The 24,300-nt window shown below is 38.4% G+C and overlaps 1 protein-coding gene across 1 annotated transcript in view; it reads right to left on the bottom strand.

Moving 5' to 3' along the window:
* Positions 1 to 3,997: 3,997 nt before the first annotated feature.
* Positions 3,998 to 24,300, bottom strand: part of PTPRD (protein tyrosine phosphatase receptor type D) — a gene marked incomplete at its 5' end in the record, with an annotated part of 289,668 nt that continues 269,365 nt past the window's right edge. Inside the window, 7 exons of the mRNA XM_080940162.1 lie at positions 3,998 to 7,595; positions 10,352 to 10,487; positions 13,132 to 13,286; positions 16,483 to 16,608; positions 17,622 to 17,748; positions 18,910 to 19,088; positions 19,962 to 20,247. Coding sequence (XP_080796288.1) covers positions 7,527 to 7,595; positions 10,352 to 10,487; positions 13,132 to 13,286; positions 16,483 to 16,608; positions 17,622 to 17,748; positions 18,910 to 19,088; positions 19,962 to 20,247 — 1,078 coding nt within the window. The 3' untranslated portion in view covers positions 3,998 to 7,526. The remainder of the gene's footprint in view (positions 7,596 to 10,351; positions 10,488 to 13,131; positions 13,287 to 16,482; positions 16,609 to 17,621; positions 17,749 to 18,909; positions 19,089 to 19,961; positions 20,248 to 24,300) is intronic.

Here is a 24,300-nt window from a genome sequence, read left to right as displayed (position 1 = left end):
CACACCATATTTGTCTTTCTGGATCTGGATTAGCTCACTTCGGACGATTTTTTTTTCTCTAGATCCATCCATTTACCTGCAAATTTCATGATTTCCTTTTGTAAAATGGCCTAGTTAAAAAAATTTACACATTCCATTTTGTAAGTGTACCATATTTTGTCTGTTAAACTATTGTTTCTAGTTTATGGCCATTATAAATAAACTATCGTTGAACATGGTTGAGCTAATGTGTCTGTGAATATATCCAAGAGTAGCAAAGCTGGATTTTGAGGTAGATTGATTCCTATCACTACCACTAGTTTTCATAGTGACTGTAAAAGTTTCCAGTCCTACCCTCAGTGGGTGAGGGTTCCTTTTATTTCACACCGTCACCATAATGACATGTCACTGTTTTATTGATTTTAGCCATTCAGACAGGTGTAAGATTAAACCCCAAAGACATTTTGTTTAGAATTTCTGAGATGAATAAGGATGTTGAATATATCTTAAATTGTTTCTCAGCTATTTGAATTTTTCTATTAAAAATTCTGTGTAAATCTGTGCACCACTTTTATTGGGTGATTTCCTTCCTTGACAGTTTGTGAGTTCTTTATGAAATTTGAATATTGGACCTCTATTGGATGTGTAACTGGAACAAAATCTTTTCCCATCTGTAGGCTGCCAGTTTTTCAGAATGGTAGCATACGTCCATTGCCATGGGAAATCTTTTCTAATTCCTGAAGGACAATTTGTAAGTTGTTGATCTTGGTGCATGTGGATTAGTTTTCTGTTCAGCATTTTTTTTTTTTTTTTTTTTTTTGTTTTGTTTTGCCTGCTTGTGTGCCTGAGGGAAAAGCTATCTCTCACTTTCTCTTCTATCAGATTCATTAGATCTGGCTTTACATTGAAGTCTTTGGTCCATTTTAAGTTGAGTTTTGTACAGTGTGCTAAGTGATGATCAATTTGGATTCTTCCACATGCAGCTTTACAATTTGACCAGCACCAATGCACTAATTCTTTTTTTTTTCCAATAGATTTTTTTTTTGGGTTTGGTTCTGTACCCCCTTTTTGTTCCTTAGCGCTTTATTTAAAAAATGGGGGGGGGGGTAAATTTACAGATTTTTAAAGGCATTTTGGCATAACATTATATGAATAATTTTGTCAGTACTTAATTCTTTTAGAGGTTTGACAGCATGCATAGAAATCCTACTAGTTACCATAAGCATGAAGTACATGTAGGATAGAACGTAACATGGAAACAGATTTCTTGTTGGCTATAGATGAAGCATAATGACCTGTGAATACCAAAAATCGCCACAAGGCTATTATCTTAGCTCTTGGATTATTAATGATTTGAGGTCCACATGTACCACACTCTGAGAGGGTGCTATACGTTTATTTTTTCCCCTAAGAAGGACTGAGGCTTTCTTTCTTTCTTTCTTTCTTTCTTTCTTTCTTTCTTTCTTTTTTTCTTTCTTTCTTTTCATATAGTCTGTGAGTTGTTTCTGGGGTGTTGAGAGCTTTCTGGGGTTAGTATCCAATTATCAGGACCAGCACCGATTCTTGACAAGGCTGTGTTTTTCCAGTGTAGCTTTATGGCTCCATTATGAAAACTCAGGTGTCCATAGATTATGTATGGGTCTTTAATTTGATATCATTGAACATGTCTGTTTTTCTTGTAACTCTATCTTTATTACTATAGTTTAAAAGTACAGTTTGCTGCAGGGGAATAGTAATACCACCAGCCATTTATTCGTTTATTATTATTCAGGTAGTTTTTTAGCTATCCCGTGTGTGTGTGTGTGTGTGTGTGTGTGTGTGTGTGTGTATGTGTGAGTGTGTGTGTGTGTGTGTGTGTGTGTGTGTGTGTGTGTGTGTACTTCTACATGAAGCTTAAAATTGTCCTTTCAAAATCTCTGAAGAATTTATAGGAATTAGATGGTATTGAATTGATTTGTAGATTGCTTTTGGCAGGATGGCCATTTTTTTTTATTATTATTAAAGTCAAGGCTTAGACAAGGACTTGTGGAGCAGCAGGTATCTCTTACCATGCAGGTCTACTTGGGGTTGGGGAAGGGAGCCACAGACATCCTTAACCTGCTGCTTCTTGTTTTTAAAAACTAAAAGCAGGAACTATATCAAACGATATTCTTAGCTCTTATGAAGTTAGTTTAGTGGGGGCTCTCAAGAGGGAGAGGCCCTTGAAAGCACTTAGTCAGCCACCATCTTGCTCTGCCTTTACGAAATAAACTCCAATTGGTTCAAGTTTATATAATCAAAGTTCCTATAAAGTTTAATCATGAACAATACTAAGTATAGGAGCCATAAATTAATCACTACTCATTAAATTTTGACCAATAATTTTGGTAGGTATGGAGATGTATAAAGCAAGATCATCTCTGCCATGTGAAACGTTCTTTTCAGGTACCTGTTTAAAGGAAAAACTAGAGTGCCCCAATATGTAGGTAAGCTGCACTGTGAAGTTTCTGTCCATATTTTTCTAGAAAAGGACAATAATGCTTAAGTAACCGATAAGGTGATCCAACTTGCAAACATAAAGGTGAATTGAGCAGAAAGGAGGAAAGAAAAAGAAAAACAAATCTGATTATCTACTCAGTGGTAGGATTTCCAAAACCATGCAGAGCAATGAAATTGCTGCATCAAGTAATTATTTCTGGGGCTGGAGAGAAGACTCAGTGGTTAAGAGCACCTTAGTGGTTAAGAGCACTGCTCTTCCAGAGGTCCTGAGTTCAAATCCCAGCAACCACATGATGGTTCACAACCATCTACAATATGATCTGATGCCCTCTTCTGGTGTGTCTACATAAAATAAATAAATAAATAAAGAAAGAAAGTCATGGCACCAAGTTCCCTTGATGCTGTAGATTGATGTCTTATTTTCGCTCAGATTTAGAACTGGTTGCAGGTGTCTCTGTTATTGTCAGTGATTTTTGTAAGGAAATGGTCACCTAAGATCCCTCTTTAGCCAATAACTCAATGTGAACTTTTCTTCTCCTATCTTCACTTGCATTTCTGGGACAATCAATTATTCCAAATATGGTCAGCAGGGCCAAGAGGAGTCCACCCCATGTAGAACTGCTGTGTGTGCTGTCAGGGTACGTGTCTACATCCCATTACTTAGGCCTGGACTGAAGAAGTAGAAACCACACAGGAAATTTTAGCTTCCCAATGTTTTTGTATGGGATCATTCTGATTTGGGTTTGAGGTATACGAGACAACAAGCACCTTTCTCTTCCTGCAGGCCGATTTGACCAATACATTCTCTCACAGCACATGCTTGCTTCAGGACACTATGTTTTCCTAGATAGCACGTCTGAATGTGATGTCGTCATTCATTCAGTACCAGCCTGTCTTAGAATAGTTATTGTTTGCCACAGCACCTCAACTGTTCAGAGTTGTTTTCCCAATACATAGAACAGACCTCATCTAGAATCAGTTAATACTGAGTAAACAGTCCAAAGTCAAGTGTTTTCTCAACCATGTTTCTAAATGGTTGACAAGCCAACACTATGGAGCTATGCTTATGTGCAGCAAAGCTATGGTTTCTGTCAGCATTGCAGTGACATACACAAGTTACACTGAACAGTAGACCTTCCATAGGACCCTACGTTGTCTGTGTTTCCCACCTTCAATGAAAACAACGCTTCTTGGCTGAATATGTGAATATGGGACATTATTTTACTGAGCTTGTTTGCTTAACAGTAGAAGGTGCTTACCTCAAGGGTAGGCACTTGTGAGTTGCAGGTTCTTGGTAAATATAATTCCTGCCAGTACACAGGACCCAAGCAGAGAGCCAGAAAAGAGGGAATATGTAGTTAATGTGCAAGTAACATGCTTGGAGTGGACAAAAACCAAGGCCAGGGCTGCATAACAGTGACATTTTTATTAGAATTCATTTGTAACAAATGGAACCTGTGTCAGCAAAGAACTGATTTTCATACAGACTTCTTTCGCCACCAATGTAACGAAGTAAGAAAATAAAAAGCACGCCTCTCATTCTGTAAAACACTTACGCGTACTACTAATTAGAGGTAATTGTATTTTTTTTTAACAAGCCATTTTACAAGTTATTTTTTTTTTTTTGAATTTTCAGTCTATGCATCCAAAACGAGAGCAAAGAACACAACTGTTATCTTTGTAAAGACACTCCAAGCTTGTATGGCAAAGCCATGTAACGGATGGATAGGATGATCTGTAGCCTTCTGACCTCTGCTGGAGCATCAGGGCACCCAAACCAAAACCCAGAGAGAAAACAATGGGAAGGGGGTTTTGAAATGACAAGAAAGACCGAAACAATGCTAACCCAAAACTCAGCAGGAAAGAAAAAACGGTGTGTGCTACTAGGCATTTTTTTTTTTTCCTTTCCTGTTGTGATGTGTTATCCACAGACACATAAATGAACTTCGGAAGCAGTTCCTTACAGATGGGTTCAAGTAATAACATTATTGGGTGTAGAATCAATGGGGCAGTGCATAGTACAAAGGTATAGAAAGTGCAAAGTTCCCTAGAGGCCCTTCCCTCCCCTGGCTGTCCTTGCCTTGTCTAACCATGCAAACCATTTTTAAAAAAGAGCTAAAATAAAGTTCTGTACAAATCACTTTTATATATTTGATATTTTTTTTTACCATTGTAACTAATTACAAAATTATACATAACTACACATACATAGGTAAATAATAGCACCGTACTGGGTATGATGATGAAAATAACTGGGAACTTGGATGCCTATGGTCATGGTAGATAATGATGCTCACCTGGGAAATGAAACTTGGATGGGCACAGAGCAAAGTACCGAGTGGAATGCACATCAGTGACAGTGGGGAGTTAGTTCTAGGGACAGCTCCCGATTCTGGAGTAATGCCCACCCCACCCTCCTGCGGCACACTTCCCGATTCCTTTCCTTTGGTGATGACTCATCATCTCTCCTCCTGTCCAGATAGCGTCCGGTGCAGAGAGACCAACTGCTCACTGGCCAGTCATTCCGGTGTGTGATATTCCATTAGATCCCACATGTCCAAAATGTTATGTGTAAATGTCTCAATGACCTATCTGATACCCCTCCCCCTCTTGTTTCACGAAAACAAACTTCTAGCACTGAGCAACCTGGCACTTGGATAAACCTTCAGTGGTACAAGTGGAAAGGAAACAGTGCACACAGCACACATTCTATCTGCTTCTGATGTACGTTAGAGAATCTCATTCTGAGGTAGCCTTCTAGTTTCTTTTTTTCTTTTTTTTTTAGTTTTATATCTATATTTCTATTTTTTCTATTTTTTTGTTTTTGTTCATTTTTTAAATTTTTTTTGGGCTTTTTTTTTTTTTTTTTTTTTTTACAAAAAAAAATTGCTCAGATATGATATTTGCAAGTGTTTGGTCTCTAGGACTTCGTTCTGCGAGTGATGGGGAAATGTGAAAACAAACACCCTTCCATGCAGAACACAAAGCTAGAATTAAACCAAAATATGATACCTGGATCCAAACCCTATCAGAGTTCTTGGTATTTATGGAGGGTACTTTAGAAAAAAGTCATAAAGCATGTGGCAAAGCCATGCCATTATCCATGGCTTCCTATGGAAATGTTTGGGGAGATACATACATATACGTAATTTATTGCCCCTCTCAGAAAAGTCCTAATGGAATATCAAATATATCCCGAGGTTGTGTCTATAGAGGGGACTGGTGGTTACTGCATGCTCGAGAGCAGATTTGGAAGGAATCTGAAGGGAACAAGTTGCTCTTCCTGATGTGGCAATGAGGAAAGGGGAGGTCCTGATTATCCAAGTGCTTTGGGCTGGTACAGTGGCTAACATCCCCACTTGGCTGGAAACTAGGAATGCATATTATTCAAAGAGGTTGTATACATGTGGTGAACAGATAATGTTTTAATTGAAAGAGAAACCGATGTGGACGTCTAATGGAAATCAAACCGAAGGTAAAAAGAAACGCTATTAAAATAGGCATCAATTATAAGGCACTCTAAATGCAAAACTTAAACCAAATGAAACAGCACAGCGCCTCCCAGGAACGCCGAGGCCACAACATGTTTTGGACCAAAAAGAGTAACATGAGTTTGGCTTTGCCCCTGTTACATATCATAAATGCAAATTTCATAGCACATACTATAGACATTATATGATTGAATATACTTTTTTTTTTTAAAAAAAAGAAAAACAACTTGATAGCTGATATATTACAACATTCTTCCCCCTAAAGGGATATGCACTGACCTTTCCCACATGCATGCCTTTTCCGTATTTAACAACTGTTATTGCACTAGAGTGTTAGAAATATTGAATTTTGTCGGAAGCCTGACTAACAAAACAGTATTTGGGAAGATGGTTGGGTAGGTGGGGGAACGCAAGGCAGGAACGGTAGAGATGAGGCTCAGTAATCAATGATGTGATGTGTAACTTCTCAACTCCTTTTACAAATTAAGGTTTTGCAATATTAAAAGTAACTTGGAAGCAATGTTTATAATCGCTTTGTATATTTAAAACAAAAACAACAAAACAAAACAAAAAAAACCTAAACTATGGAAGAACCGAATGGCCATTAAATCTTTGTGTGGACATGCTGTCTATATATACATAGACACCCTTAAAATATAGATATCTATGTGTATATATATATATGTTAGCAGCAACTTTATACTTTGCGCCTCCCTGTTGATTCCGAAAAGAAAACACAGCAAAACAAAATTCCCCTTGAAGCTTGCTGAGAATGGGCTCCTTCTCATCAGCTCTACAAAACACACACGTGAGAGATAGCTGTTGAGACACGTGCTGTCAATTGAGTGTTGCACAAAAAAAAATGTGCAAAGTCTCAAATTAGTCGATATTTCTACAGTAAGATATTACACATAACCATTCTACAGCTTACAAAGACAAAGAAACAAAAACAAAACAAACCTAGAGTTTAGAAATAAAATAGTGAAGGATTACATAACTTTTAAAATTTACTTTATCGAATGATACATTTAAAAAAAAAAGTTTCCACAGTTAGAAATGAAGCACAGGTCAGCAGAATCTTTACAACACTGAAATGAAATCAAGGACTTTCTTTTGAAAACACCCCCACCCTTATCCCTAAAACGTAAGCATGAGTGGCATGGGGAAGTCGATGTCGAAGCAGAGTCCACCTTATGTGAGAAGCTTCGCCAGCAAATGTGCTGAACTGCAGCCCACAGGCAAGCTCTCTCTGTCCGTATCAAGCAATCCTGAACAAAATGGCGGTTCTTTGCTGTCCTTTCTTCTTCCCTTTCTTTTGAATCCTTGAGGTATCTGTCAATAAAATCCCTCAGATGCCTCCTAAGTCAGGATTCTTGTTATTATTTTTCAGGTTAGATGATTAAACTGTGAATTCTTGGTCCACTTGGAAGAGTTTGTTTCGTTTGTTTTGTAATAGTCCCGCTAAGTGGCTGTTAGCTAGATGTTAGGAAGGACTTCTCAAGTGCCCTGTATGGCTCAGAAGAGACTCCGTGAATAGCGAAGGGCCGGTAGTAAAAATCCAGAAAGGGTCGGGGGTTTCTACGTTGCATAGTGATCAAAGCTGCCCAGGTATTCTAGTGCGGCTCGGTAGCAGAACTGGTATTGATCCTGTAGGACGTGGGGGATGGGAGAAGACATGGAGGAAAAAGATGTTTTTATTAAGAAATAAAACCAGTATTGCCGAGAAAAATTATAATTCAGCCTGATTAGCAACTGACAGAAGAGAAAGAACAATTAAGCATGTAGAGGTTTTAACTTTACCAGACAACCTGATACAGGCTCCTAATTCTACCCCAAAAGAACTCCAGTGAATATTACTGTCCTTTTTATGGGCCACCGCCATCTTCCAAAATGGTCTAAGTATTTGTGATCATTTTCATTTGAAATGGGTGCGAAGCTCCTTAACAACATGGATTTGGATTGTCTAGGGCTGCTTTCCACCCTCTGAGAGACCCAACCAGCAGCTGGCTGAGACAGAAAAGGATACTTACATCCAGCCAATGGACAGAAGCTGGGGACCTCTGTGGTTGAATTAGGGAAAGGCTGGAAGAAGCTGAGGAGGATGACCCCAAAAGAACACCAGCAGTCTCAACTAGCCCAGACCCCTGAGATCTCTCAGATACTGAGCCATACACCAGCTGATATGAGGCCCCTGATACATACACAGAAGAGGACTGTCTGGTCTGTCCTCAGTGTGAGAAGATGCACCTAACCCTTGAGAGACTTGAGGCCCCAGGGAATGGGGAGGACTGGTGGGGTGTGAGGGTTTGGGGGTGTGGGTATGTTTGTAGACATCCTCTTGGAGACAGGGAAGGAGGAATGGAATGAGGAACTGTCAGATGGCAGCACAGGGTGGGATAATGACTGGACTATAAAAGAGATTAAGAATTTTTAAAAAGTCGGCTAAAAAAAATGAAGTTGGCAAGATGCCTCAGTAACTAAGAGCACTTGAGTCTGAGTCTAATGACCTGACGTTGATTCCTTGGGATCCACATGACAGAATGAGAGAAATGACTTACACAAGTTATCCTCTGACCAACTTACATGTGGTCTGAGACGTGTACTCTGCCCTGACACTAATGATAATGGTAATGATAATAATAATAATGATAATAATAATAACAATAATAATAATAATAATAATAATAATAATAATAATAATAATAATAATAATAATAAAGGAACAGACATCAGACTCAATCAGAATTACCAGCAAGTCAGATAGTCCCATGTAAGGAACAGAGACAGAAAAGATCCTATGTGTCTGTGAGAAAGGGAGTTGTGCTGGATACTTTTATGTCAACTTGACACCAGTTAAAGTCATGTAGCTGAGAACATGGAACCTCAGTTTAGAAAATTCTTCCATAAGACTGAGTTGTAGAAAAGCGAGTAGGACATTTCCTTAACTAGTGATTGATGTCAATAGGCCCAGTCCATTGGCAGTGGGGTCTTCCCTAGACTGGGGGTCCTGGGTTCTATAAGAAAGCAGGGTGAGTGAACCATGAGGAATGAGCCATCAAGCAGAATCCCCCCATGGTCTCTGCATCAGCTCCTGCCTTGAGGTTCCTGCCCTGTTTGAGTTCCTGTCCTGACTTCCATCAGTGATGAACAGTGATGTGGAGATATGAGCCAAATAAACCATTTCTTCCCCAACCTGCTTTTAGTTACAGTGTTTTGTTGAATAGAAACCTTAACTAAGAGAGCAGTGAAAGGTAGTTGTGCAAGAACATTAGGGATATAAAATGCTTATGGAGTCCTGGGCTTTCTGCCTTCTCACTCCTTAGAACGGATGTCTACATTCAAAGTACCTGTAACATTTGTTTTAAAATTCAGTCTGATTGCAAGTTGTCTGTTCTTCTAGAAGACTAACACCAAAATAGAGAGGTATGAAATATGCCTTCGCTCACACAAGGAAGGGTCCTGTCATACTGAAATAAATTGGAACGCTGTTGGGGAGATTACAATTTACAGATAACCACGGGGATGAGGAAACGTAGGATTTTCCCCATAAAAGAAACTTATTTTCAGTAGCCAATGGGGCTGAAAGTAGATAGCTTCTATTTTGCTTAAATGTGCATTTTTCTACAATAAAAATGGTAATGCAAAATAAATGGAGTTTGCTTTTCTGTCTTGTCACAGTAAGTTGCTTGGCTAAGTGTTAAGGCTTTTTAAATGTCCAATTTCCCTTTGTCACCCCAACACCCATTATGTTTGTCAGGCTGACATAATGTGTTAAGTATTGCAAGCCAAATGCTTGCAGTATTTTGAAATCAAAGTGTAGAGGATATTGTAAATTGAAGAATACATATAAACTGTATAATTTGGTGGATGCTTGAGGAATATAAATACTACTTCTCTGATTCTCTGAATCATGAAATTATACCGAGAAATGTACATATCAATTAGTGAATAGAATACAGGTAATTTCTAAGTTCTCAATATTTAATATGGCCAGTCGTATAAAACAAAACATAGGCACCTGGTGTCTCTGAGAGCAAAGAAGAGTAAAAGTAACTGACATTTGGTTTATTATGTATCGACCAAAAATTAGGTACAAGGTTTACATTCACACATAGACACACACTGAAATATGTGAAAAAGACACTTTACAAATTAAAGATGCTAAGAGTTTAATGTATTTCAACCCAATATAGAACCTCATATAATCTCCACAACAGTTTGAAGATTTTGACCTTGTCTCCAGATTTAAGAGTTGGAAGATAAGGTTTTAAAATACTAGGTATGCAATTGGTTGCTTTTCCCATAGAGTACTTCTGTACTTTGCAAATAAATAAGAAAAAATAGACTTTCTCTTATGGGAAAGTTTTTCTTGAATTTTGGACCCACAGAGGACTTTTTCTTACCTCTGTTTGTACCATGGCTGGTCGTTGTGTTCTTAACATTTTGACTGTCTGGAAGATATCTACAACTCCTTCATATCTCATTCTCTCCAACACGATACTCAATGTTATGAAGACGCCGGTTCTCCCAACGCCGGCACTGCCGTGAGAAGAAAGGCAGTGTGAGAATCACATTCATAGTCTTGGTCTCATCTGCTCAACAGATTTTTTTTTCTACCAGCTTTCAATATTTCCAGTTTCTCCACAAGCATGTGAAGGAAAAAGTGGGAATGCTTTCACTGTATATTTACCATGTAATGTGTATATATATATATATATATATATATATATATATATATATATATATATATATATACACATATATAATGTATATATGTATATAGCATGCACGAATACATAGTTAGAATTGGGTCTTTTAAAATAGATTGCATTTCTAAGACGCCGTGGAACTTTAGTTGAGAAGATCAAGAAGTAATTCTACCAAATCAATAGGTAAACGTATAATCTGATCAAATACAGAATTGTATTTTTCATATAAGCCCCAAACTGAAGATCTTGCCTCCATGTGAAGTATGAAGTAAATCAGAATATGGTGGAACATATTGTGGAGAGTGAGTCCTCCTTTCTAGTGTATTAATAACACAATCCTTGAGAGTTATGCTCTTATCTAAGCAGGCAACACTTTATAAAAAAAAGACATTTAGACCATTTCACTGTTGATATTGGGCTGGATAAGAAAAAATAGATTCTATGGTAGACTTTCTGTTATTGGAAAGTTTTTCTCTTAGCCTTTGGGAAACGATGAATATCCAACATGTATTGATTGTAGACATATCAAATCATACCCTAATTTCAGGGAAGATGAAACTTTCAGCGGATTCTCAAAAGGCCCTTTGACAACACAGCTACAAACCAGTGAGCTCTACGTGGAATTGCTTATTTTGGGGTGAGCAGCTGCTAAAATATCCTTCTTAGCTTCTTTCTACCATTTCAGCAAGGTTTTGAATGTCTTTCTGTTCCTTTTGTGTTTTAAGATAATTCCAGAATCTTCACAAGGGCAGGGAAGAAAACTAATTGATAGCTTTTGTTTTTCTTAAGAAGTGACATCTGGGGGTTTAGGTAACAAGATCACTGACTACTCTGAAAAAAAAAAGTCCTTACATTTATGGACCTTAATTAAATGTTGTGTATAACACTTGGGCACGAGCTGTGGAAAATAGATGGTTTCATTTACTCTGGGATGGAGCTGACAGGCATATATAAATAGCATGTGCTTTTACAAACTGCAATTTCTCATGAATCTAGAGAAAAATGCGAAGTAAGGCGTTAAACCAATTAGCAGTTGTTAAAAAGGAGTTGGACATATTCACTCTCAGCAACTGTCAAGGGATATTGAATGTCACTCCAACCCTGAACGCCTCACACTCATGAGAAATGCTGACTTATGGTACTTTTGTTGAATCATCCAGATATTCTAGGGTGTATCTTACTTTTAACTTGATTAAGCAATAGAACCAAAACCAGTACTTTTGGATATCTATCAAGAATTTTTAAGAAAAGAACAGGCATCTGCCTTATTAACTTCTAAATTTATTGAATCCTTTTACGTTAAGTTTGATATGCTATAAATAAGTGTTATTTCAAAGCATTCGAAACAAACAAAAGATATATGAGAATTAGGGGAAGAAATAATGAGCTATATTTTTTAAAAACCTATTATGTTTCTACTCTAGTTTATAACATCAGCTTTAAATATTGGAGACCGCGCATCACTTCTGATACGTGGCAAGGGATTTGGGCGGCATAATGCAAGTACTTCTAAGTCTTAAAAAAAAAAAGCAGCGCTACAAAAGATCACAGAAGCCTGCAGAGAAGCTGGGAGCTCAGTGTTACATGCCTTTGTAACACTATCGATCTGGGACAAGAGCATGACCGAAAGACTATGTCTAATTTTCCTATTTTGAGATCTTGCTTCCTGGGGTGTTAATAACAATAGGTTTTTGAAGCACCAGACATTCTAAACATAAATGCTTTTAAAACTTTGACCGTAAACATACTGAAAACGGACACTTCAAACTTTTAGAATCCTGATATACAGCATTTTTTTTAAAAACCTAGGTGAATTCCCTTTACTATGTTTTGCGCATACAGCAACTTCCACGTGCACTAAAATTTATGGTGGATGTCAAAGGCATTCACTTAGTATTTCTATTAACTTCAGTGACTTAAATTATAAAATGCTCTCGAAACTGTTGGAAATAATTAAATTGAAGGTGCTTCATTTTCTGATATAGCAACAATTTTCAAGCAAATTGCATTTTGAACGGAGGCACCATACTAATCACTTATTGACTTGCAAGAATTAGTATTGCTATTAAGGCTTGGCAGCTAGTCACAGTTCTTTCAAGAGACAAAAGGAGAAGATACAGAAAAGCAGTTGTGAGTGCAGCCACATAAAGGGAAAGCAGACACTGAAAAGGATTAGTATTACACATCATTGCTAGGGGACAAACCAACAATTCCTAGCAACTTGAAATTGTTTTTCCTTTATTTATTCCAAACAAGGGTTCAATTTGGGGGATAAAAAACATACTTCTATTTTTTTTTCATTTTATGGCAAAATAAATATTTACATTATGTCTCATAGAACGCTTTGGAAACAAATTTCAGTTATACAGATTTTACCCTTAGCAAGCTGGTCTACAAAGTGCATAAAGAACACCCATGTTCACAGCCGACAAGCATCATAAATGTCCAGTTAGCATTAATGACTCTCCACTCACCTGCAATGCACGGAGATGGGCCCATCTTGGCCAAACTGTTCCTTTGTTTTATGGACTTGGCCGATGAAGTCAATAAATCCTTCTCCGGATTTTGGCACTCCTTGTTCTGGCCAGTCAGTGAACTGGAACTGTCTCACTGTTCGGGACTGGCCGTCCTTCAGAGGGGAAGCCAAGCAACCAGCCATGAACCAGCACGCCAGGAGGATTCAGTAAGTACAGAGACCACAAGAACATTCATGATTTTCCCCCAAAAAAAGTAAAAGAAGAAGAAAAAAGTTAGGAACGTGTCCTGTAGAAACTTAGTTATATATGTGTCTTATCTGCTGCCTACACTGAATGTAAACACACACACACACACACACATACACACACACACACACACACACATCTTATATTCAATCTAATGACTTCTTCACAGAAGAAGTGTGAAAGGAGTATGCAGGCATGTCACCTAGATCAGAGACTTACTGTTGCCACATCAGCCATGCATGTTTCTAGTACCATAAATGACAAACAACATTTAACGCGCATAACATAAACCACAGTTTGACTTGGCTGCCCCGCCGCGTCTCTGAGGCACACATCTTCGAGCCAAGTGTGGGACACAGCATGAACCATGTAGTGATGCTTAACTTTCAGCTTAAGGGCCCCGTGCCGATTTGCTTTTTGTAAACCTGACAGAAACCAGGCTCTCTGAGAGAAGAAACCATCAGTTAGAGAACTGTGTCCATCAGACTGTCCTGTGCATATCAGTGAGCATTTTTTTTTGATTAGTGATTGATATGGGAAGGGGCAGGCAACAGTGGCAGTGCCTCAATGGGTGCTCCTGGCTGGCATAAGAAGTCAAGAGGATAGAGAGACAGGAGAGCGCAACATAGTGGGCAGTGTTCCTCTATGATCTCTGCTTTAATTCCTGCCTTCATGTTCCTGATTGGAGCCCTTTCCCTGGCTTCCCTTGATGATGAATCTAACCAAATACATCTATACTGTCGGCTTGCTTTGGCTCAGTGTTTTGTCACAGAAACAAACAAACAAACAAACAAACAAAAGGAACTAATACAGAATCCAAGGGGATTATTTGCAAGGATTGTACCACTGTGACCCCCTTTTAATCAGAGGTTTCTTTCTGCCTGTCTTAAGGAATTAAGTGATACACAAAGAGACCTTCAAAACCTCTAAGAAAACAGCCATATCTCAGAGATGATAATGGAAACAAAAAAAACCAATAAAAACTAAGTGTATTTCTATTACTATAATGTTTTTTATCCATGGCAGCTTCCATAAGCACTAAATTAATGGTGGATATCTGAAGCATTTACTTGATATTTCTATTAACTTCTTTATAATATAGAGAATATAAAACTTTTCCAGAAGTTCCACACTAACAAGAGAAGGTCACGCACTGATTGCTTCTGATTCGTTGCGGAACTGTTGGAAGTACCACAGTAGCAGAAGGGATGCTTCACTCAGAGATACAGGAATTCCTGCTCTCCATCCTAAGGGTAACACATAACTATACCCATGCTTATTGGGATTCATCCCAGTGGCTTCCTGCTTCACATTTTTGGGAACTTGTCTTTTCTTCTAAGATTCTTATGGCACCAGGTATGCATGTTTGTAAGATTTGTAGAGATATGTAATTCCAGGCAAATTGAAAAATAAAAAGAGTATGACTTAACTCAGGATGGGCACACATTATGTGCCCTAGTGGTACAGAGTAGATGCCTGAGACTTGGAGAGTAGAAGAGCACTAAAATTCCATGAGGATGCCGAGGAACATGAGAAGTATTTGGCCTAGTCACTAACTCCCAGATGTTTAGTATAGAAGGCAGATTTACTTCCCTCTTTTTTGGGGGGGGGCAAGTTTTGGAGGGTAGAGGGAGGAAAGTCAGAAACTGTACAAGGCAGAGTTGTCCTCTGAGTGTCTGGGGAATTTAATTTTTGACTTCAGTCACCTGTAATGTCAAAAAACAGGTTGGATGCAAAAATATTTACTATTTGGAGAGAGACCATCTGATTGTTTAAAGGTTAGTTGCTTAACAATCCTGTATTCTCAAGGGCCAACCAGCTTTCTGAACTCAGAACCTGATATCAGAGGCATGCTGGGAGTATACACAACCAGGCCTCAGGCAGCAAACCACAGAGAGTCTTCTCACAACAATATGAACAAGTTCCTGCTCCCTTCTTTCTCAAGGTCATTCCATTTAACTTGGAGCTAGGTTACACGTGTTGTGTTCCCCATGGGTTAAGCCTGTATTTTGCTTTCTATTACCAGAAATAGCTAGGAAATGTACTTTTAAGGAATATAAAGGTTTGATTCATACTGAAGGGATATTAGCAAGCATCAAAGAGTGCTTACTTGGACAATTAAAAAAAATAAGATCTTGGCTCATGAAAGGTGCCTTGATGTAGTCACATTCAGAGTACTTTCTAGGAATAACAAGTCTGTTATCTGGGTCAACCCTCTCATGGATCATATTCTGTCTCTGTCTCCTCTATGTGTCATAGTCAGGGCTAGGCTTCGAAAATGAGTAGACAATCTACAAATATGAACTGAGAAAAAGCTATTTTCCAGAAAAGACAATGGGTCTAGTAACTACATTTTGACCCCTGGAGTTTTAGTCAATGCACCCACTATGATAGTTCTAAAATTGAAGCAGAGCTTCGGAGTGACCCTGTCTCCCTAAGATGTGTTTGCAATCATGGTTTGAGAGTGCCTAATGGCAAAGATATTAAAGTTTATGTGTAGAACCTCTTACATTAGGGCTGAACCTTGGACTCAGCAATCTCTGTGAGAAATGCAAATGAAAATTAGCCAGCAAGGGTTGTGAGTTCACAGCTCTCATGGACAGACACATTAGCACAAGGAGGAAGAGATGATTCCAGGAATCAAATTAGAATGTGCAAGGCTTGTCTGGACCTTCCAAGGAATGCCAATTGCTTTGCAGTTTTAAAGTCCTACCAAATGAACCTACAAGCCCATATGACCTGAAGGCCTGTAGAAACAACAACATTTTTTTACAGCCTTAAGTAATGAAGGAATCACAAGCTCTCCAATGATAATGTGCAGAGAAGGTGAAGTTAAGTGCAGCCAACCAATCAGTAAATGCTTCCCAACACAAGCTCTCACCATGTTCCCAAAGCTGGGCTTCCAGGTGTTACATTTAATGGGAAACCAAGCCTGGGCTTACAAAAACACTTCTCAGATAGAGGGAAGGTTACAGATTCCTTCCCTTTAAAGTCATCTATAATGCATGATTTCTTTTCCTTTGGAGAATAGTTGTTGGCAAATGTTTCCCCCCAAGGAATAGGATGAACCCTAATTTCTACCTAATGATGAGCTGAACTTACCCTGGCATCCGTGACCTTGAATTCCCGCAGGATATACTGAGGCATGTTGTATTCAGCCATGGGGTCTACAACAAAATACTGGTATCTTGCTGATCGTTCAGCTGGCCAGTACTGGTGACATTTCTCCTAAAATAAGAGATTAATGTTAAACTCTACAAGGTGTAAAAAAAGAAAGTTTTGTTTATCTACATTTGTTCTCTTGTTAATGAAATTCTAATACTGAAGGCAATTTCAATTGCTTGTACCTAATCTTTTGAGTCTCTCTCCTGAAGACAGGCAAACTATCTGGTGTAATTTTTTTTATTATTATTTTCAAAAAAATTCAGCAGAGAGTCTGGCAAATTGTAACTGTTTATTAAATGCCAGTTGAGCGATTAAACAGGGAGGTTATCTTTTATAGATACATTATTTAAATAATTATATAATTCCTTGGCCAATGCTGTTGGTGCTGTATTACATCAGCACACTTGTTTTTAATACAACTGTGGTTTATAATTAGGAAATGACAGAGGACAAAGCCAAAAGAAGCCCCTGAGATGATCCAGTTTGATATCAGCTATTAACTTGGGAAACTGGGGTCCGAGCAGTTCTGATGACTTGCATTAGGCTTACAGAATCAGAAGGCAGATCAAGGCAAGCTAGATAACTTCTTGGCCTTATATCTTTTTGCTTTCTAAATGAGCTCCAAGAGTTGGGTTTTAGCCATAAGAATAAGACTATCTCCAACAGCAGAGCAAACCTGCTCTCAGGCGCTGTCCAAGTGGTGGCACTTCAGGCATCTCTCTGATCCTACTTGATATGTACTTCAGAACAATTATTCTTAAAATCAGGTTTGCTATTATAACTGCCGAAATGTTAGGTAGCTTTCTAGAACCATGTTCAATGGACTAGAAAAATACAGTTTGGCTTAAGAAGGAAAGACAAAAATTCAAGTTTCTTTATGTGAGGATAGGTGGCCCATTTGATCATAAAACTCTGACCCTTGTAGACAAAAAGTAATGAGCAGATGTCAAATGTAAGTCATTGGGTACCAACGACTCCACTAGTGCATCTCTGCAGCCAAACTACTGAATCTTTCATAAACCTATAAATTATTAAGTTTGGTGTTACACGCTTTCCAAACTGGATGACACACTTACTCTGCCCATTTCTCTCAGCTTGGTGAGCATCACAACAATGGTGGAGTTGTGTTCCCAAAGCATTCGCCAGAAGTCTTCAGTTGTCTCTGCTAAGGGCCCCTGGGTAGCAATGTAGGCTTTCTGTTGTCTGTAGGGAGAATGAAAAGAAAATGCTAAAGAATTTTGAAGACATGCACACATTGATTTGTGAGTTGTTAATACTAGTCACATATCTCATTGATTTAATTGCAGGGGATTCCCATCAGGACGCATTATCAATAAGATTGTGTAGTATATGTTAGGGACTTTATGAACTCAATTATGTTGTTAATATTACTATGTTTGTCTTTGCCATTGTTATTTAAATTTAGCGCAATTCTGGAAGCTCAATTTAACATACACAAATTAATTAAATGCTTAGTTGTGTGACTCCACTTTCTAGAAACAAAGCTCCCATAATCTATTACATTTATGAAAAATAGCACTAAATAGCTTAATTATCAACTTCCAGATCTAAATGGTTTCTGAAATAATAGGTTACAAGGTCAGATTAAAGGAAGCAATAATCTGAAGCTAAGGATATAGTTCTGTTGGTAAAGTATCTGCTATTCAGTTCCTCAGTAATCATATTAAAGTCCTGGGAGGGAGACGGTAAGTATCTAGGTCTTATTAGCCAGACAATTCAGGTGAAGGGATGAGCTCCAGGTTTAGTGACAGACCCTTCTCAAAAGATGGCTGGAAAGCAACCAAGGGAGCCATGTAGTGTAGATCTCTAGTAGTCACATGCACATGTACTCCCAACACACCCACCCAGGCATAAACAGACACACATACATTGTATCCATGTGCATGCACATACCCATATAAGCATATCTATCTATCTATCTATCTATCTATGTATCTATCTATCTATCTATGTATCTATCTATCTATCTATCTATCTACCCATCCATTCGTCCGTCCATCCATCCATCCATCCATCCATCCATCCATCCATCTATCTATCTGTCTGTCTTTCAGTCTGTCTGTCTGTCTATCTATCTTTCTACCTATTTATCTATGTATCTATATATATAGATCATTCAAACATACTACCCCACTCCCACATACAGTAGAAATGAAATTACTATTGCTTAATTCTATCTGAAATCAAATACATTAATAAGCCACCACCACCAAGGATCACATGGTGATTATTCAGAAGTAAAGTTGCACTGAATTGAGATAAAATTCTTATATTTCTGGCTATAAATCCAGAGCACATGCAAATATTAAGAGTTTGGATTGCCAAGGAACAGACGGTAGATACCTATATCCATCAAGGAAGCTGGCGTTGATGTAATCAGAGCCTTCTACTCCCCGAATAGGCTGCAGGCACACCCTTGTGGATTCATATGGCATAATATTAACAAGGCGGTTTTTGAATTTATTACATGGAAGATTGGCACTGATGAACCTTGAGGTGTGAGCTTTTGAGCTGGCTAGACGCTGTTGAATTTAGAAAGAAAAAAAAAAACACAAAGGCAATGTTAGCCAATGATTTGAATGCAATGTACCTGAGATGTTCGTTTTAGATCAATCTTCTGTTTACTTGGTAAGAAATATTCAAAATGTACTTCCTGTTAGATGTTAGATAATCATTTGATATAGCCTACAGAATATTGTAAACATTGTATTTTGAGAACATGATTTCTGAATGTAAATGGATCCTGTTATTGTCAGGAAACAAAAAATTGAGGAGGAAAAAAAATGAAGACGAGGAGAGGGAGGAAAAAAAAGAAAGAAAGAAATTAAGGAAAGGAGGAGGAGGAGGAACAGCAGATGAGATGGAGAATGAAGGAGAACGAGGAGTTGGAGGAAGAGGAGGAGGAGATGGAGAAGGGAAAGGAGAAGGAGGAGGAGAAGAAGAAGGAGAAGGAGGAGGAGAAGGAGGAGGAGAAGGAGAAGGAAAAGATAGAGAAGGAGGAGAATGAGGAAAAGGAGAAGGAGGAGGAGGAGGAGAAGGAAAAGGAAAAGATGAAGAAGGAGGAGGAGGAGAAGGAAAAGATGGAGAAGGAGGAGGAGGAGGAGGAGGAGAAGAAGGAAAAGATGGAGAAGGAGGAGGAGGAGGAGGAGGAGAAGGAAAAGATGGAGAAGGAGGAGGAGGAGAAGGAAAAGATGGAGAAGGAGGAGGAGGAGAAGGAAAAGATGGAGAAGGAAAAGGAGGAAAAGGAACAAAAGGAGAGAGTGTTTTATGTAGATCTGATATTAGAGGAGAAGGTCAAGTGAACTCTGAACTTCAAAATTTGAAAGATAACATGGAGGCTATTTCAAAGATAAAAAGACATGATGGTGAGTAATCCACCGTAGGCATTGTCTTACCTTAAATTCGAGCTCCATTCCAGTGACATTCTCCCCTGTTTCTATTTGTGTCAGCTTCTGAATGTAGGCATACAAGTTTCTAGCCGGCACTTCGGTATTTCCACATGTCACTGCTTCTAACAGCGCATCATGGATAAAGATGTACTGGTCTTCTGTTTGCACCATGTAATTCCTCTGGGCTCTCATTAAAGTTACATGGCCATAAATATCTACAGTTTTTTCATGCTTTATTCTTTCTAACATAGCATCTATTACAATGAAACAGCCAGTTCTGCCGACACCCGCACTATAAGAGAAACAGAGGGGAGGGATGAAGCCCACATAAACTTAGTAAGAAACAAACATGCAAGAAAACCTGCATTAATCTCATTAATCAGATCTCAAACTTCTGAATTTGACTTGAATAACAATCACAAGGATTTCTCAGTCACTCTGGAGTGAAAAAAATCCTCAAGCACCAGTTACTTGGATGTATGTAACAATATACTCAGTAAGGTTTATTTCATTTCAAAATAGAAAAAAATAATGTGAAATCTGTAACTACTCCCATCCTTGGTCGTATCATACAATGTAGGTATTATTTTTAAACTGTGAAAAGATATAAACATTAATTAGGCTGTTTACATTCAGATTTTAAAAATGATTGGTGAACATCTAATTAGAGAGCACATGTTTCAGTTCTTGCCTGTAATTCTCGAACTTGAAAAAGGGAGACAGGGAGATCAATTGTTCAAAGCAAGCATAGTAAGTGTGAGGGTAGAAGAAACAAGAGACCTTGTTTCAACAGCATGAACAAACATATCTAGTTAGGCTTTTTAAGCAAAGCATTCTTAGGTCTATTTTCAGTTGAATTTATAATAAAAAAAAAGACAAGAAAAACAGTATCTATTAATAACTCGGGTGTTTCTTATTGTAAAATTCTGTAAGAAAGTTTTCAAACTTGTCTAGTGTGATATATAAAATTAATATATCATATACTAATTAAAATGTTGTTACATCATAAAAATAATGTAGGGAAATTTTTAACAAATTAAGAGAAATTCTTAACAAGTAACAATCAATTGGAAATTTCTCCCTTCTTATTTTTTTTTCAGCATTAAATATACTTGAAAATTCTTAGTGAAATCCAAGCATTCTCTATGGGAAAATAAAAGCCCCCATTGTTGTTACACAAAGAAATTGAAGGCAATTTCTAAATTCCATTACATGTGGACTTCTGGGTCAGTCTTCCAGTTTCAAGAACCAGACTGAAAGAAAAGTACATGAAAGAGAGAAGCTGTAATGGATGGCAAGGTCTGCTCCTCTGAGGAGACATGTTTACAAAAAAATGGATTACAAAGTCAGGGGCTTAAAACAATGAGCATCTTCTAGTATGGAAGAAGATGTTAAGAAAACAGCATACCCGTGTTCCTATACTGTCAAGGTAAGCCTTATGTTCCTTTTGATCTAATCTTAGAAGCTGAGAACATTATATGTTCAGAATGCATCAAACCGAAATGCCTTCCTTTGGCTCTGCACATTTACCTCACAGTAGATATGCATTCAGCAATAAGAAGTACAACAGGCTCTGTCCTGGTTTGCTTTCTGTTGCTTTGATAAACACCCCGACCAGTTATCTTGAGAAGGAATGCTTTATTTTCACTTATAGTTTACAGTCATTCATTGAGGGAACCAGAACAAGACCTCAAAGCTTAACGTAGAAGCCAATGGAGGAATGCAACTTACTTGCTTGGTCCCAGGATTTCTTCTACAGCTTATGCCCTTAGGATAGTACTGCCCAAACTATGTTGGGTCCTTTCTCTTACATCAATTATTGAACAGAAAATAATGCCGCACAAACATGCCCACAGGCTATCAGATACATGCAGTATTTTATGTGAGGCTCCCTGTTCTAACCTGTCCAATTGACAAACAAGATTAGTCATTACAGACTTCTAGCAGCAGCTACCTGTTGGCACCTGTCCACCTGTTTTGATATTTTCATTTTTTGTCTAACTGCAAATCTATCTCATTAGTCAATAAACAATGAGGTATTTTGCTAGGTCATGTAAAACGTATGACGATACAACGCTGTCTTTATTATTAAAGATTCTAAAGCCTATGGGAAATTTAGTAGTACCATTACCAGAAAAGAAAGGGTTGTGTTGCTGTGGATTGGAAATGGGACTTGAGGGATGAGCACTGAGGTGGTGGACCTGCAAGAAAGGGGACTTCGGATCATACTGCTCCTTCTACAAGCTACATGTAGAAGGTTTTTTGTGGATCAGTATACACCTTAAAGGTCTGTATAAAGCATCTGCCAAAACCATACAACTCATGAGTCTGATAAGCACCAGGTCTATTGTCATATAAGTCAGCAGTCTCTCTAGTGTCTTGGGCCTGCAAGGTAGTAAGAAATTTTAAGAATAATTTAGTTACTAGCCACACAGGAACCTGTTGTTTCTAGACCATAAGGTTTCTGTACAATTGCTAACTTAAAGTGGCATACAGTTTTCTGTGCTTTATAGGCCACTAGATTCTTAAGCTTTAAGTCCGCAGAGTAGCCTGACATTAATAGATCCTGCAAAAAGCCTTTCGGAAATGTAGAATGCTATAATTTTTTAAAATTCTAATTTGGCACCATTTCTAAGGAACAATGGTGAATACATCTCTTCTTAGAGGAAAATATACTACAAATCGATCTAAGCCTATACATCAAGTTGACTATAGTTATAGCAAGAAGGTTTTTGTAACCCTCAATCTGGCACTATTCAAATGTCTGGATGACATGGTGTTCTGCAGTATTACAGGAAGGTACTGTACAGTCTCAGGAGACTGAGAAGAACAATTCCAAACCCAAAGAGTTGACAGTTTTTTATAGTAATGATATTACTCCCTCAACAAACAGAAGGATGAAAAACAAATCAAATATCCACTTGAGTCTAAAATGAAAAAAATGTGAGAAGAGATGAAAGGAAGACTGAGTTGAACAATATGTGTTTTTACCTCACAACGCACAGCAAACTGTTCACTGTTTGTTGGTGTTGTTTATGGGGAAGAAAGGGAAGATGCAGATTGGAAATTGGAAATGGCTGCCTTAGAATTTATGTGGTCTCATTTTCCTGGAGTAAAGGATTTCAGTGAGGAATTAGATAGATGTCCATCTTAAAGCAAGTCTATGAAATATAAAGCACTTTTCCATTCCCGGTCACAACTTGAACTTGAGGATATCATATAAACCTTTTTCAAACTTTTGTATATTTTTTCATTTTTTATTATATTTGATAATGATAATAGCTCTAGCCATTAACGAATCTAATTAGCCACTAAGTCTTAAGGCTAAATCATCAAGGTTTCTCCAAACAAAGAAAGAAGGAGTTCTTTTGCAGGCTCATTTCTTTCAACTCTGTCTCTGAAGATGACAAGGACAGATGTGATGAAATTCTGGGAAAGTGCTGAAAACTATTGTGTCATTTGTGATTTAGCATTTAAAACTGGGTTAACCCCTGGACTGTTCTCACTTCATTCTGTTCTTTCTGACAAAAACAACTGCGGATCATCTCTACTCACCTCCCTTCTCTGTGCAATAGGGCACCGGCTGTCCTGAAACTCACTTTGTAGACGGGGCTGGCCTATAGTATGAAGTTTCTAAAACTCTGCTTTAAGCTCCAGGGGCACTGTGCTACTAGCCACTGCCCTGGTTCCCTTGGATCCATGGTTGAAAGATATACATATTAGTTCACTCTTAACCTGCCTTATGGCTCATTGGCTGGGTCTTCTGAGCCTCCCGCGGGTAGCGTGCCTTCCATTTACTCCTTGCTCAATGCTCTAAGTTTGCCCTCAACTTAGTTTCTTGGTTACCTTCTTGTTAGCACCCTAAATCTGTCCTCAGCATAGTCATGTTTCTAGTCTCCTTCACCCCAGGTCCAGTCATGGAAGTGGTCAATGGTCATTCTACCCAGAAATCTCACACGACTGATGGCTCTCTCTCCCTCTAGAGCATGGCAAGTTTCTTCTCCTCCTCTGTCTTCTAGCCTGCCTTTGGGAATCTCATAGTTCTGTTCAACTCTGCCCAGCCACTGGCTGCTAGCATCTTTACTGATCAATCAAGAGCAAATTGGGGAATAGGACCTTCAACATGCACACATAGATTCCTGATCAAAGCACCGGTACCACCCCCTATACTGGCCTTGAACCCAGAGAGATCTGGCTGGCTCTGCCTCTGCCTCTGCCTCTGCCTCTTGAGTTCTGGGGTTAAAAGTGTGTACCATCACACCCAGTCTTTCTTTTAAACAATACATTTATGACCATATTCATGGCTGTCTCCCATCAAAAAGCCAAACAAGTCTGTAGTCTGCCC

Source organism: Micromys minutus (assembly GCF_963924665.1).
Source record: "Micromys minutus genome assembly, chromosome: 28".
In the NCBI taxonomy this organism is placed as follows: Eukaryota; Metazoa; Chordata; class Mammalia; order Rodentia; family Muridae; genus Micromys; species Micromys minutus.
This window is presented reverse-complemented; position numbering and strand designations above follow the sequence as displayed.